This window comes from Micromys minutus, assembly GCF_963924665.1.
Source record: "Micromys minutus genome assembly, chromosome: 22".
NCBI classification, from domain to species: domain Eukaryota; kingdom Metazoa; phylum Chordata; class Mammalia; order Rodentia; family Muridae; genus Micromys; species Micromys minutus.
This window is the reverse complement of record NC_137957.1, coordinates 1,465,808-1,481,829: the sequence shown is the minus strand read 5'-3', so window position 1 is coordinate 1,481,829 and position 16,022 is coordinate 1,465,808. Positions and strand designations below refer to the sequence as shown.

At 54.9% G+C, this 16,022-nt stretch overlaps 2 protein-coding genes across 2 annotated transcripts; both read left to right on the top strand.

Annotated features, from left to right (window-relative positions):
- The first annotated feature begins 1,319 nt into the window (after nucleotides 1–1,319).
- Nucleotides 1,320–14,841, top strand: SCAMP4 (secretory carrier membrane protein 4). Its single transcript, XM_080935493.1, has 7 exons — nucleotides 1,320–1,392; nucleotides 6,981–7,028; nucleotides 7,507–7,635; nucleotides 7,791–7,947; nucleotides 9,130–9,231; nucleotides 11,505–11,622; nucleotides 13,730–14,841. Exons 2-7 carry the CDS (start codon nucleotides 7,022–7,024, stop codon nucleotides 13,907–13,909), a joined length of 693 nt encoding a protein of 230 aa, XP_080791619.1. The 5' UTR covers nucleotides 1,320–1,392; nucleotides 6,981–7,021; the 3' UTR covers nucleotides 13,910–14,841.
- ADAT3 (adenosine deaminase tRNA specific 3) lies at nucleotides 4,441–5,891 on the top strand. The gene has a single exon (XM_080935476.1). It carries the CDS (start codon nucleotides 4,595–4,597, stop codon nucleotides 5,639–5,641), a length of 1,047 nt encoding a protein of 348 aa, XP_080791602.1. The 5' UTR covers nucleotides 4,441–4,594; the 3' UTR covers nucleotides 5,642–5,891.
- Nucleotides 14,842–16,022: the final 1,181 nt, after the last annotated feature.

Sequence of the window (16,022 nt, the reverse complement as noted above, 5' to 3'; positions counted from 1 at the left end):
TCGGGATGGCTATGAGCCACCATGTGGGTACTAGGATCTGAACCTTCATCTTCTAGAGGAAAAGCTGGTGCCCTCAGTCACAGAGCCACCTCTTCACCCCTGGCATAACATTTTTATGGACCTGGGCTTAGCCAAAAAATAATACAAGAAATAACATGGCTTTCCTTGTGGCCCTGTTTTGGTGTGATGACCCAAATCCCTTGGTTTTCCTTTCAAGATCCTTGGTTCACATGGCTTCCTGGAAGTCAGACATTGCACCTAAGGGTTCCTGCTTAGTAATGCTGGTCACATCCACACAAGTCCCACTTATCTGCCTTGTGAGCAGCCATAAACTAGTCCTGTGGTCACAAGGTCTGCCTTGGTCACAAGACACTCTTTATTCTAGAAAGGTGTGTGCGGCAGACAGGCTTAGAAGATTGCAAACAGGCTGACCCTGGAGATGGTCAACTCTGGGCTCCCTGTCGTTACTTGGTGCTACTTCACTCCTTCCTGGCTGGTTGCTCCAGGCAGTCTGCTATTTATGTCCTGATTACTGAGCCACAGAGGAAGAAGGGCCCTGGGAGAGACTTAGGCACCCTGGCCTGGGAATGACTTTTTAGGCAGACAAGGCTACACAGAGATTATCTAAAACAGTTAGTAGTTAACCAGAAAGTATCAATGTGAGGCCATCTCTCCTGCCTCTACTTGTTCATTTCTTTTTTTAAATCTTTTGTTTTTGTTTTTCAAGACACGTAGTGTTGTCATGTAGTCCTGGCTGTCCTGGAACTCACAGAAGTCTGCCTGCCTCTTCCTCCCAAGTGCTGGGATTAAAGGCCTTTGCCCCAACCACCTTGAGCTTTTGATCTCTTGTGTCCACCCCCAGAGTGGCATGACCAGCTTGTGCCATTAGCTGGGAATCCAGGGTCTTCTAGGTGCTTGGCAAACACTCCACAAACCGTGCTACAGCCTCAGCCCCAATCTCATTTTTTATTCAGGAGTTCACACATTTGTTTCATCCATTGTACAGATGAGGAAAATAAGGGGCTTGGACCAGTCACCTTTCAAGCAGAAGTGATTGTTCAGCAGCAACATGGGACTTTACAGAAGTATCATGGCAGATGCTCTTTGAGTGACAATAGATGGCAATAGAGTCTCCTTCTGCCTCAAGTCTTACTGCTAATGTCTCAAAGTGTCACACAGGAGCCGAGTTCACTGAAAATTACAAAAGAAAAGCCCCCGTCTTTCCAAGGCGCCACGCGCACAGCCTTATGGGAAATGTAGTCTATGCTTCGCAGTCACATCGCGCAGGCCCCGCCCATGAAACTACGCTCCCGTGGTGCCCCGCGGCGGCAGGCGTGGCGGCCCGGTTGCTAGGACTTGGATAAGCGTGGCGTTCGCGCGGGGGTCCTCCAGGTGAGCAGCCGCCGTAGGGGTTCGGCTTCCGCGGTTCCGGATCCGCCACGGAGCACCGGGGATGGCGACGAGGCACGGGCGGTAGACCGGAAAGAAGGCCTTGTCGGGGCAGACCGTGTAGCCTTCGTGTTGAGCAGCTACCGGGAGGCGGTGGGGGTGCGCGAGCAGTCAAGGCTAGTACGCGTGCGCACAGGGCTTTGCGCCCACCGCGCCCTACGCCGTCGGTTTGCGGCGCACGCGTGTACCCTACTTCTGATTCCGGAAACCCCGTGATTTCCAGCTGCTTCCGGTTGTATGTTCTGGGTCATCACAGTCCCCTGCCTCAGGGTTATCTATTCACCATCTTTTACAGCAGGTGTGCAGTTTACCTTTAAGCTCTGGTACCCTATGGGAATTCTTGGGGTATCTTTAGTGGTACCAGGGATCGAATCGTGGACTGGTTATATTAGACTGGTACTGTACACACCGATGTACGTCCCCTCCCTTCAGAAGCGGATTCCAGGAAATTTGCTTATCTTTGTGCCCAGGCTCTCAATGGAGGATTCCAGGCAGTGGTTCTATTCCTGCGCCTCACGCACGGGCAAGGACTCTAACCCTGAACCCTCTTTATTTCGGGAAGTTTTGCTGTATGGCTCATGCTGGTCCAGAACTCAACATCATTCTCTCTAGTGGCTTATTGAGTGCCTAGTGTCTCAGATCTGATGCATTGGTGCTGTTCCTGTCCCTCTTGAAGCTGGTCCAGCCACGGTCCCATTCTTTTGGACCCGGGACCCAAGGTCATTATTTGTCTGCAGTTGTTGAATGCAGAGGGGATGAGGTTCCTTAGAGGTGGCTTCCTAAGCCTGAGGGGACTGTCTGGTGGACTGGAGGTTCCTGTCTGTGGCACAAGGAGCTGCTTCCAAACCTGTTCCCATGCAGATGTCCAGAGGTCATCTGTCACCTAAAACAAGGGAGCCATTCATGCTGGTGTCCACTTCCACCTCAACATGAGCAACCTGGTGACCAGAGGATGAAGTTGGTTTGGTATACTCGGTCTCAAAACAGGAAACAAGCCTACAGAATGGGCTTATGGTCATAGCCCTGGCTACTGTCCTATAGCTAGTAAACTCCTCCCCTGAGGCCCATACGCCCAGGCAGCTTTCTTTCTGTGTCCCTTGTTGTAGTCATGAGGGGACAAACAAGTCTGTGTCTTCTACCCTCGAGACAGAAGTGCTTTGTGACCCAGGCAGGCACTGTGCATTGTGGGTGTGGTGTATGCCCTGGGGAGGCCAGATGTCCCCATGCCCTTCATGGTGACACCGGGTTCTCAGAAACACTTGATGCTGTTCTCTCTTCCTAGCCTACCTGTGATTCTCTAGTCAGCCCATAGAGCCGCTCAGTGTTGACCAGGGCTGCTGGGATGATCCCTGAATGCAAACAGATGGACCTGAGTCCCATCATCCAGGCTATCCCTACGGCCAGACAGACATCGCTGAGGGTGGCAGGGTATGGGTATGATGTTGGGTGGTACAGCCAAGTCACCTCATGGGCACTTTTTCTCCTTCCCTCCCTCCCGATTTCCTTCTAATTTGTTTGGTGCTCCATATGTAACTCAGGGTTGGAGCAGGGCAGGCAGATAGATTACCACTGTTGGGCTACACCCAATCCCCTCCTGGGGGATTCTGGGCACTGCTCTGAGGATTCCTTGGCCTTATTGCCAGTAGGTTGTGGTTAGCTGTCAGGGGAAGGTGGGGCAAGGAGCTGGCTGTCAGCCAGGCCAGTGATTTAGGACTAAGGATGGCAAGAGGGTTCGGTAGCAGAGAACCAGCTGGCCGATGGTCTGTGTGGAGCCTGCTGTGGCGCTGCCCTCCTCCTCAGATCTGCCATCTTGCTATGACTAGTTGTGACTGAGCAGTGAAAGCATCTGAGGCCTGAAAGGACCCGTCCCACAGCCTTGCCCCTCCCACAGCCTTGCCCTCACTGGGCGCTTTGGGGAGCCTGGCTTTTTTCCTGTGTAACAGAATGGTGAAGGTGTTGACTGTCAGCTCAGGCTTTATCGGGCGCTTGTACAGCAGACTGAGCACTGGTTGAGAGCTGAAGTGCCGTGGATAGCCAGGTTCCCAGGCTAGCCCACTGGAGCAGGAAGTGGGCTGAGCACAAGTCCACTGTGGAAGCAGGTCATGGTGCATGCCTGCCTTTCTTGGCAGGGTCTGCATTCTTCTAGGGTACATCTTAGGCCTGCCACCCACCTTTTTCTGGGGTACAGGAGATTGAGATGGGGTGTTGCTCTGTAGCTCTGACTGCTGGCCTGCAGCTTACAGCCGTCTTCCTGTCTCTGCCCCACGTGTTCTGACACATGTTCTGGCTGTGTGGTGCTAGGCAGACCACCATGGACATGTCCCATAGAAGCCATCTGAGGACAGGTACACTGTCAGTCTAACTGTATGCTTTTTGGGGGGTGGTCCTGAACCCCACTCTCCCACATATACATATACACACACACACATACACACACACATATATCCCCCGCTGTGTAGAGAACAGGATGCTAGTTAGTAGCTTGGAATGCTAATGGCCATCATCCCCGGGCCAGAGCCAGGATCTGCACGTGCTGTGCCCGAATCCTCTGCAGGTCTCGGTTATTGGAGGGCCCCACAGTGTTGTTCTCTCCTGGGCTGGACTAGACAAGTCCACTCCCACATACTACAGGTAGACCTCAGTTCCTTGACTGTAGACCTGAGGTCTTGATTCCAGCCAGAGCTTGTCAGCAGCTGTTCTGAGGTTTTTGTTTTTGTTTTTGTTTTTGGCCAGAGACAAGGTTTCATGTAACCCTTCATAGGGCTGGCTTCAACATCACCATGTGCTCCTGATCCTCTGGCCTACACCTCCTGGGATAACAGGGTGCCACCAGGCCTGGTTTCTCAGGGCAGGGTCTGGAAGGCAGGGCTTTGTGCATGCTGCTGGGATGGGTTTTGGATTTGATAGTAATGAATACGTGTCTCCACACTGTCCTCAACACGGCGCCTGTTGGGTGCCCTGAAGAGCCCAGCACGATTTTTCCTTATGCGCCCGGGGAGTAAGCCATCTCTACCTGGTGCTCTGGACTCCTCATTCCTGGGCCTGGCGGGACCCACAGCATCTCAGGACAGACCCCCGCCCCACTGAAGCTGACGGATGATGCTCCAGTCCCATCTCTGTCTCCCACAGTCCAGCCCCGCTGAGGATGGAGCCCACCTCAGGCTTTGCAGAGCAACCTGGGCCTGAGAAGGCGGAAAGTGAGGAGCAAGAGCCGGCGCAATGGCAAGCCCTCCCTGTCCTGTCGGAGCAGCAGTCGGGGGCTGTGGAGCTGGTACTGGCCTACGCTGCACCTGTCCTAGACAAGCGCCAGACGTCCCGACTGCTCCGGGAGGTGTCCGCCGTCTATCCACTTCCCGCCCAGCCCCACCTCAAGCGGGTGCGTCCCAACCGCAGTGCAGGCGGTGCCCACTCGGATCTGCTGCTGTGCCTGGCAGGGCCCTCCGCCGCCCCGTGCTCGCTGGCTGAGCTCCTTCCCAGGCCTGCTGTGGACCCACATGGCCTGGGCACACCTTTCCTGGTGCCTGTGCCCGCCCGGCCGCCCCTCACCCGGAGCCAGTTTGAGGAGGCGCGGGCCCACTGGCCCACATCCTTCCATGAAGACAAGCAGGTGGCCAGTGCGCTGGCCGGGCAACTCTTCTCTGCGCAGGCGCGAGCCTCCATGCAGACCCACATGGAACGGGCTGTACGTGCGGCTCAGAGGGCAGCCGCGCAAGGGCTGCGGGCAGTGGGAGCTGTCGTGGTGGACCCCGCCTCGGACCGTGTGTTGGCCACAGGCCATGACTGCAGCAGCGTAGCCAGTCCCCTGCTGCACGCCGTCATGGTGTGCATCGATTTGGTGGCCCAGGGGCAGGGCCGAGGTTCCTGTGACCTCAGATGCCACCCGGCTTGCTCCTTCACGCAGGCCACTGCCACCCAGGGCGCCCGCGCTGGTAGCGTGCGCAAGCTGGATGAGGATGGCCTGCCCTATGTGTGCACCGGCTATGACTTATACGTCACCAGAGAGCCCTGTGTCATGTGTGCTATGGCCCTTGTCCATGCCCGTATCCAGCGCGTGTTTTATGGGGCACCCTCACCCGATGGCGCCTTGGGCACGCGCTTCCGTGTCCACGCTCGGCCAGACCTCAACCACCGCTTCCAGGTGTTCCGTGGCATCCTCGAGGACCAGTGCCGCCAACTGGACCCTGACCCGTAGGTCTGGTGACCTTCTGCTTCTAGACCATTGTCTGCTCCTGGCCAGCCCGCATCCCCTGCAGCTCCATGGCCTTGGGCCTAGGGGCCCCACACTGTGTCTGGGGACACTGACCACCTGTGCCAGACTGTAGCTTCTCTGCGGGATGCGACCACCGTTGGGCTCGGCTCGGCCTACAAGCCCAGTGGCTGTCTTATAGATCCCGAGGTTCTCCAGGCTCGGGGCAGGGAACAGCCATGGAGTATGAAAATAAAGCACCTCAAACCAAGTTCCTGTTTGCACTCAGGTGCCAGGTTGGGTTCGACATCTGCCTCAGGCTGTGGCTTGTGAAGGGGAACGGGCAGCCCTGCTGTGTATGGCGAGTTCTTCGTGCATCCAGGGGCAGAAACAACCCAGCAGGCACCTTTGCCCGTTTCTGGACTCTTGAAGGTTTCATGTGTGTCTGGGTGCCTATTGGCCTGGGGTCTGATCACACACAAGCTGTTCATGGCCATCCTGTGTACCTCTTTCCTGAGGGAGGGTGGGTGGGAGCTCTAGAAGGATCAATCCTAGTGTAGTGGGCGCCTGTCCTCTGAGCAGGATGCTGGAGCACCTGGTATATGCTGGTTGCTTGGTCCAAGCTGCCCTTAGGAGCGGTGACAGGGTCGGCTGTGCACCTTCTGGCCTCAGGCAGGAAAGGCCTGGTCCAGGCTGCGTGGACAAGGAGGTGCACCCCCACCTAGAGCAGAGGTGGGGCTTGGGTTCTATCTGCATCTTCAGAGTCCTTCCATCCTTCCTCTAAGGAAAGCAGCCCTCTTCTGGGAGACCTGCTTCCGTGGCCTCCTCCAGTGACCATGAGGCAGGGAGGGGCAGGAAGAGGCTTTGAGGCAGCCTGACCTGAGGCTGTGTGGGACTGTGGTGCTGGTGACACCTGGTTGAGCAGGGCCTAAACTCAGAGACCAGGGTGTTCCTGCCACGTCTCACCTGAAACGCTGTGGGGCCATGCCTGGCCTGTCTTGACAGTGGAACTTAGAAACAGAGCTGCTTTGAAAGTGTGCGCAGGTGCCCATCACATGCTGGAAGCTCTGTTCTGGGCGATCCGATAGGATGAAAGCACTGAGGGGTGTGTCAGCAGGGCTCTGAAGCCATCTGTGGGGCCACCAAGACTGGGACATCTTGGTGGAATCGGGTGGTGGCTTGACCCATCCCCTTCCAGAGATGCTCTGAGGAGAAGTGAGGTCCAACACCCTCTGAGCCAGCAGCCAAGCTGGCTGGTCTATGCGGCAGAGCCTGCAGCAGTGGGCTGGGTTAGGGCTTCCTGTTCCCAGTGGCTACCAAGGCCCTAACACTAGTCTTCTTTCAGGTGGCCCCTTCTGCCTGGGTGCCAGGTCAACTGATACAGAAATGGCAGGTGAGTTTGCCCTGCACCCCAGGTAGTGTCCCCACACCCGCTGAGTCTCCTGAACAGGTTGTGGAGCTGACCTGGGCTCCCTGGCTTCTGCCTTGTGACACTTTGGGTGCCACAGTGGGGCATAGATAGGCTACCAAAGAACCGTCATCTTCCAGCTTGCAGATGGGGGGATGAAGCTAGACAGCTTAGAGGACTCAGCCCACTCCTCTATGGACTATGGGGCTGCACCTCTCGCTGCCCTCCTTGCTAGCTTGGCAACTCCTGAACACTTGGTGCCAACCCCAGGGCCTTTATACTGACTATGGCTACTCTGGTTGGCTTCCTTCCCTCTACTGCCCAAACGCATCAGTGCTGGTGTGTAATTCCGTCTGCAGCCCAGAGGGTATGGCTGATCCTGCAGGGGTATAGCTTGAAGTGTGGGGAGAGTGTTCCAGCAGGCATCTGGCTGGCAGGCTACCTGGAGGTCTCCTACCTGCAGGAAAGGAGAACAACTTCCCCCCGCTGCCTCACTTCCTGCCGCTGAAGCCCTGCTTCTACCAGGACTTCTCTGATGAGATCCCGGTGGAGCACCAGGTGCTGGTGAAGAGGATCTACCGGCTGTGGATGTGTGAGCCTCTCCCGGTGGGCGGGCCCCACTCCGCGCAGCAGCACTGTGGTCCCTCCCTGCATGAGGCTCATCCATATGTACTGGCAGGGAGGGTCCCTGGGCTCGGCTGAGGTCCCCGACTTACCTCCTACTCTTCCATCTATGTCCCCTTCCAGTTTACTGTGCCACTCTGGGTGTAAACCTGGTGGCCTGCCTGGCCTGGTGGATTGCGGGCGGAGCGGGTGCCAATTTTGGCCTGGCCATGCTCTGGTTGGTTATCTTCACTCCCTGCAGTTATGTGTGCTGGTTCCGGCCTGCGTACAAGGCCTTCCGGTAAGCCTGGTCCAAGGGTCCTCAGGCCACAGAATCTCAGACCCACTCCATGGGTGAGCATGCTGAGAGTTGTAGGTTCATGAAGGTTGTGCTTTTTGATTTCTGGCGACCTGGGACCTGCCCATCCAGGATAGGCTTTGGCCCTGTTATGAAAGCTGACTTCCACTTCTTCCGTGTGGGTGGCATGGTCAGCAATCCGTGAGCACAGCAGCAGCCAGCTGCTGTCTGGGGCTGAGATGGGGCCCAGGGTGTGAGATACTAGGCCAGCAGCTATGAGCCATGGGCTCCTGTGCCCTACTTTGGTGCTTTGATGTGGAGTGTCACTGTAGGGAGATGTGGTCCCAGTTCCCCTCCCTGCTACAGCCTATGGATTACAGACTTGCACACAGAAACATGTGTGTGCATGTGCCATGACACAGCTGTAGTAGTCACAGGACAGGTAAGTGGTGGGGTCAAAGTCAGGCCATCAGGCTTGGTAGTGAGCACCTCTACCCTAGTATAAGTTTTAATAATGGCTTTACTGAGCCTTATGTCATGCACTGTGGCTTCCTGTCTACAGAGTACCTCAGTGTTGGAATGCCGTGGTTTAGCTTTAGTGCTGGCTTCTAGAAGATTCTATCACCCCAAAAAGAAACCAGCCTCCACAAATCCGTTTCCTATCTCCGGATTCGCCTGTTCTGGACACTTTCTAGTATGTAGCCACACGCTTGTGTGGCCTTCTGTGTTTGTTTCTCTGAGCATAAGATCCTTCGACTGTGGCGTGTGCCAGAGCCTTGCTCTTGTTTGGAGCCTCAGTACTCCAGCCTGTGACAGACCCATGGGCAGATGTCCTCAGCTGCCTCATCCGTGTTGGCTGGTGAATGGTGCCTGAGGCACAGACTGAGAATAGGGAAGGCCAGAGGGCTCCTCAGTGAGACAGATGCCTGCTCAGCCAAGTCACCATAGCAGAAGCAAGGGGGCCCTTCATCCTCATGGTGACAAGGTGCTAGCCACTCTCCATGACCTTGGGGCTCCAATTCTCTCCATGGCGTCCCCAGGAGCAGTGGCACCCCAGGCTGAGTGCTTGGAGGGCCTTGGTCATTTCAGCCCATCAAGGACAAGGGGACCTTGACACAGTCCTCCTTCTGGGCCCCAGTCCCTCCCTGGGGAGTGTGGTAACCCCTGCCTTTTCTTCACTTGCAGAGCTGACAGCTCCTTTAACTTCATGGCATTCTTCTTCATCTTTGGAGCTCAGTTTGTGCTGACCGTCATTCAGGCCATCGGCTTCTCGGGCTGGGGCGCGTGGTAAGCAGACAGAGATGTCTCCTCATGTGTAGGAGTCTGCCAGCGTGGGTCCAGGGCATGCCCCACACAGGTGTCCTCCAGTCACTTCAGGAGAGTGTGGAAAGAAGGAAGCTTGTGTCATGGACCACCAGCAGGGGGCGCTGCCCTGCGGCTCCCAGGCCTGTCTAGAACACCCCCAACTCCCTTTTTAAGGGTCTCATTATGCGGCTTGGCTTGCCTGGAACTTAAAGAGGTTTGCCTGCCTGGTTCCTGAGTGCTGGGATGAAGGCGTGTGCCGCATGTGCGTTCATTTCTTCTGTGTGTGTCCTAGTCGAAGGCCCCCAGGTGTCCTCTTACCTGTCGGCTCCATACCTTTCTCATGAACCATGCTCCCCCACCTCATCATCTGGCCATGCAACCAGTGCCTGACTCTAATCGGGAGGTGGCATTCTCAGGATGGATAGGCTACCAAGTGTGTACTGTGGGCAGAGCCCTGCCCAGCTCCCTCCCGTGGCCACCCAGCAGCCCTGGCCCCTCAGACCTTTAGCTGGACATTTTTCCTCGCTATCTTTATATAATGCTCCTGGACCCCTTCCCCTAGTGGACATCAGGACACTGGCATTGCCACATGCACCAACACAAGTGAGCAATTATTCTATGTGCCCGCAACCAAGCACGTGCCTTTAGTCCCACCCAGTACTCAGGGAGGCAAATACAGCTGTATTTTTGTGAGTTTAAGACCAGCCTGCTCTACAAAAGGAGTGAGTTCAGGGCCTGGGCTGGAGCTCAGCAGGCAGAATGCTTGCCCAATAAGCATGATGCCCTGGGTTCCTGGGTTCAGTTCACTGGACCACATGAACCAGGCATGGTAGCACACTTGCCATCCCAGAAGCCAGAAGGGTCATAAGTTCAAGGCCAGGGATGTAGCTCTTGCATATGTAGAACACTTGCATGTGGTGGTGCCCAGTTCGGTCCACAGCACTGCAGATGCTCATGGCCAGCTCTGTCTCAAAACACAGAAGATGCTTGAGAAAAGGTGGCCATGGTAGCCTCATGCCTCTAGCTCTAGGAGGGTGTGGGGAGACTGCTGCAAATTCAAGGCAAACCTGGGTGAAATCCTGACTCAGACTGAGCCACTGTGGAGCCCTGTCCACAGTTAAGAAAGCCCTTCAGGACAGTGTCAGGGTGACGAGCCAGGTTGAGATATGGGCTTTGGGAAGCCTACATTCCTATCATCAGAGCCAGGCCACAGTGCTCAGACCAGCACTTCAGCTGCCATGTGCAGGAGCAAAACAGTCAGGAAGAAACAGCTCCAGTACGTGAGGGCTCTGGAGGCACATGGTTTGAGCTTGGGTCTCCACTGGCCGTGACAGCGTGTGAACCCAGTGCTGGTCCAGCCAGTTCAGGTAAGACCAAGACCCAGTGTCAAAACAGTATGGTGGGAGGGGAGACAGGGCTCAGCAGATAAAAGGACTGCTACCAAGCCTGGACCTGAGGACCTGAGGTCAATCCCTGGGTCACACAGAGTGGGAAGGCACATGTACGATTGCGTGCACCACGTGCCCTTCCCAATAGTTTATATGATAAGATGACAACAGAGGAAGAGACCCTAGCTTCTGACACAGACACAGGCAGGCACACACTGGTCACCAGAAACAAGCCTAGGAAAACTCTCCAGCCTGCAATCCCAGCCCTTGTGCAAAAGCCCAAACCAAACAAAAAGCTGGATGGGTAAGATTAGGTAAGAGTCACAAGCTAGGTGTGGTGGTGCACGCCTTTAACTCTGAGTTCAAGGCCAGCCAGGGCTACACAGAGAAGCTCTGTCCCAAACAAAAGGAAAAAAGTCACACATGTATTTTAGTTTCTGAGAGAGGGTCTCACATAGCCTAGGCTGGCCTCAAATTGTCTGCATACATAGGTATGTCCTTGGTCTTTCCTCCTGAGTGCCTGAATGACAGGTGTGTCCCACCAAGCCCCACCGATTTGGTCCCATGAGTTTGAATGAAAGATGCCATACTGATATGTAGGAAACCTTGATGTAATTTTCCTTTTCGCAGTGTGTTCTGGGACCTGAAACCTGCCAAATGGTTAAATCTTTTGTAACCACCGTTCTGGGTGGGTCAGTTACTTCCTGGTGGTTTTTTTGTTTTGGTTTTCTCCAGTAATCTGTTGGAGCTTTGTACCTATGAAGGGGAGTAGGCCATATTTACTGATTCCTTGTTGATTTGTCAGAGCTCTTTGCATATGGAGGAGAGCAGGTCCTTCTCAGTGTGCTGAGCCCCCTCTCTCTACAGTGGTTGGCTGGCAGCGGTTGGATTCTTTGGGATCAGTGTTGGGGCTGCTGTGGTGATGCTGATCCCAGCCATCATGTTTTCCTTGTCTGCTGTTGTGATGGCCATCACTCTCATGAAGGTGGGTCTTCTGGTCTCTGTCTCCAACCTCAAACTTCCTTTTACCTCATCCTTCTGTGTGCATCAGTCACAAAGGACACCCCTTGTCTTCAGCTGTGGGCTGTGATGCAGAGTCTTGTTTTCTGGGAATTCACAGGGTTTGTAGGGGACACATGCCCTCTGCTAAGGTGTCTGCACTTCAGATGTCTGAGGAGGACAAGGAGTGCCACTGGCACCACTGGTTTAGGCTCAGGAGCCTCCCCAGGCCAGGCAGGCCCAGCAGACCAGACACCGCAGTCAAGCAGCAGCGCTACCTGGACAGGGGCCTCTAGAGACAGCACAGGTCTGCCAGGATAGCCGTGTTGGCTTCCTGGGCATGGGTCCAGGCGGGGCCTCTCAAATGTGCCAGGCTGCCACCCTGCCCAGTCCAGAGCCACTTTTCCATTCTTGAGGCTGACGTGTGTGTAGGAATGAGCAGCCCAGGCCCTGGAGTGAAGCCTGAGGTCCTGCAGTGTTGACAGATGGAATCCAAGATGGCATATGGCATTCTTACAGTAGCCAGCCGTGTCTGAGGTAATAGGATCACACTCTCCAAGTGCCAGAGCCACCCCACATCCCAGGCTAGCCCAGGCACTCGGGGTATTGTGAAGAATTCTTAAGAGGGGGCTGGAGAGATGGATGAGCAATTGGGAGCTCTGACTGTTCTTCCAGAGGTCCTGAGTTCAGATCCCAGCAACCACATGGTGGCTCACAACCATCTGTGATGAGATCTGATGCCCTCTTCTGGTGTGTCTGAAGACAGCTACAGTGTACTTATATAATAAATAAATCTTTAAAAAAATTCTTAAGAGAATTCTAAACTCAGAGAAGAGGCTGTATGTGGTCACGCTGGGCTGGGCAGGCTTGGGAAGGTGAGCTGGGCCAGTCTGGCCTCAGGGCCTCTTCCATTTTTTGTTTGATTTTATTTTTTTGGAGGCAGGCTCTCATGTAGCCCAGCCTGGTCTCAAACTCACTGGGTAGCCTTGAACTTCCGGCTCTCCTGTCTGTGCCTGGAGTGGTGGGATACCAGCTATGTGTCTCTGGGACAGGTTTGGAGGGTGGAACGCTCTACACTTGCTGTGCCCCAGCCCAGAGTTTCAATGTGTGCCCTGAGCTCACAGAGGTCCACCGGCCTCTGGCTCCCACATGAGGATTCAAGGTGTGCGCCACTGTGCCTAGGTTTTCTTTCTTTCTTTCTTTCTTTTTTTGCAAGTTAGAAAAGTCTTTTAAGTTTTTAAATTAAAATTGCACCCTGGTGGGATGATTTTAATTTGGGAATTCAATCCAAAGGCAGTGTCTCCCTAGTAGTGGTCCTCTGACCCTGGGGACACACACACACACACAGAGCCTGGGGTCCTGTGGGATAGACCAGCAAGGGATAGGACAGTCAAGTATCCGGTCATCAGAGGGCAGCCTGGTCTTCAGCTCTGCACACCTCGCTGGTGAGTTTCGAGGCCACCACCAGCAGAGATGAAAACTGTCTACCAGCAATGGGGTAGAAAAGTCCATGATTCTGAGGACCCTTTCAGGACCACCTCCCTTGGGGGTGGGGCTTCCGAAGGGCTGGTGTGCCTTCTCCCGGAGCACATCAGTCCTGCACACTCCCGCCAGGCTGCACACTCTCCTCATCTAGGAGCAGGTTTTCATTATTTCTGAGGCAGGGTCTCACTATGTAGTTTTGTCTGTCCTGGATCCTCCTGCCTCTGCCTCCTGAGCTCTGAGACTAAAGGTGTGGGACACCACCGCCACACCCCAGCTTTTTAAAAACATCTATTTCTCTCAGAGTTGCTTTACACTGCTGGTCCACTATCTTAGCTTTTAGAGTGCAGAGATGAGGTGGGCACACCTGGCTGCCTGCGCCACCACTGTCTCCCAGAGGGCCATAAGAATAGTCACAGGTCACACACACTCACACGTGCATGCGTGATTAGATGCCACAGTGGAGCGCTTCTTAAATTGGGGTATCCTGTGGGCTGTGGAGGCCGCAGTGTGGAGATGAAGCACCAGGTCCTGCAGCACCCTACAGTGTGGGTCCCTCTCCCTGCCCGTGTGCTGACTTCCTCATCTCCATCCTTGTCCCTGATCATCAGGTACACAGGATCTACCGCGGGGCTGGTGGAAGCTTCCAGAAAGCACAAACAGAGTGGAACACTGGCGCCTGGAGGAACCCGCCGTCGAGGGAGGCCCAGTTTAACAGTTTCTCTGGGAACAGCCTGCCTGAGTACCCCACTGTCCCCAGCTACTCGTCCAGTGGAGGCCACTGGCCTTAGGCGGCTGGCTGGCCCCAGCACCGTGGCTCTCTCTCCTGCCACCACCCTTGGTCCTGAGGCCTGAGCATCTCCCCACGGTTCCAGGTCCTTGGCCCGTGTTCATCTCTTGCCTGAACCCTCAGCAAGCACTGCCCAACAGCCATTGTCCACTGCCATCCTACAGAGCCTGGCTGTGTGTTCACCCTGCTCCCACCTGTTAAGAGGGTAGGAACCCTCAGCCTGTGCAAGGAGAGGCCTCAACCTCCAAGCTCCTGTCCTCTGTGTTGCTGAGATGTATAAAGCTAAACCCCACTTGTGGGTGTGAGTGGACAGTCAGGAGCATGGTGGCTGTGCCTGTGTCCTCTGCCATCCCCATGTTCCTCAGGGTCCTGCTACTTTCTTGTCCCATGCCTTGTGACAGTGACAACCTACTGTCCCCTCCACCTAGGATTCCGAGTAGACCTCTGCCCACTTGCCGGCCCTGATCCACTTGGTTGAGTGCTCCGGCAGCCAGGAGGAGAGGGACACACTCTGCTGCATGGCAGGCCATGCCCCCAGCCACAGGGTTGCTGGGACACATCTGTGCCTTAGAGAGACCTGTACTTTGTCCCCACACCCTCTGGCTTCCTGGGGCATCTGTGGCCTCACCAGGAGAGCTAGACTGAGACTTGGAATGTCCATGGCACCTCTGATGACATTGGACTCCGTTCGTCCTTCTGACCTGATGCTACCGGCCAAGTCACCAACTCCCCAGGCTTCCCCGCAGGGCTGTATCCCTCATGTGCCAGTGTCATGCCAAACTGGGCACCTGGCCTCTACCCCATCTCAGTGGCATGGGGATGGAGTCAGGTGTCTGCCATAGGGGACACTCTAGAGCAACTACAACTCTCTCCTGCCCACCCCTTGGCATGTGCTTCCACATGCCATTGTTGGTTTTGTTATGTGAGAATATTCTGGAAATAAATCCTCTTTGTGCAGCAGGGCTGATACCTGGATGGGAAGGCACACACTGTGTGTACATAGTGTCACCCCTAGAGGTTGACATCACCCCATGCTTTCTGTTGCCGTCCGTCTTGCTCTTCTGAGACTGGCTCCCACTGAATTTGGCCAGCCTGGCTCGTGAGCTTCAAGGATCCTCCTGCCTCTGTCTGCCCAGGGTTGGGGTCATAGGCAAGCCCTACTATGTTCTGCTGTTTACCCAGATGCTAAACATACGTAGTTACATACACACATCAAGACTTCAGGGTTATTCTGGACTACATAACAAGTTCAAAGCCTGCCTAGGCTACATGGGACTGTCCCAAAAGGGCTTCAGTAAAGGCATTTGCTCAAGGGAGCATCCATAGAAATGGGGACTTTGCAGAGGACATTAGTGGGCCTGGTGCTAGGGTAGTCCTGGACACCCCATCACCTGGTGTGATCAGAAGAGAGGCAGACTGCTCCTGCTGTGACGATGTGTCTGCAGAGCCAGTGACACTGAGGGCTGCTGGCTGCTCTGTGCCACTGGAAACAGGCAGGGCTGGACTCCCTACAAAGAGGCCACCTTGGAGGCGTCCCTCTTTGTTCCTTATGTGCTGTCACAGAGTGGAGACAAGCTTGCCACAGGACACCAGCATACTGAGACCTCCCCTGTAATCTTGTGTTTACACACAATGCATTACCACACACAGTGACAGTCCCTGCAGGACTGGAATAGAAACTCCATAGTTCTAAAGTTCCCACCCCCACCCTCTCTCCATGGTTATGATGACATTCTCCCTCAGCCACCAGGGGACACTCTTGGCCAAGGGGCCTTTTGTCCTGTACAGGCTCCTGAACAATGGCCTGGGTTCATGCACTCACACTGGCCTCCAACACTGAGCAGCTCCTCAGTCTCTAACACAATCACACTGCGACCTAGTCTCTGCTTTTTTAATGTTTTCTAGTTTTGTTGTGGTTGGTTGTTTCGTCTTTTTTTAAACAAGGTCTCTTGTAGCACAGGATGGCCTTGAATTTGCTATGTGGCCAAGGCTGGCCTTGGACTCCTGATTCTCCTTCCACCTCCGTGTCTGTGCCTTCTCACGGCAGGAGCAGTCTGCCTCTCTTCTGATCACATCAGGCGAAGGGGTGTCCAGGACTACCCTAGCACCAGGCT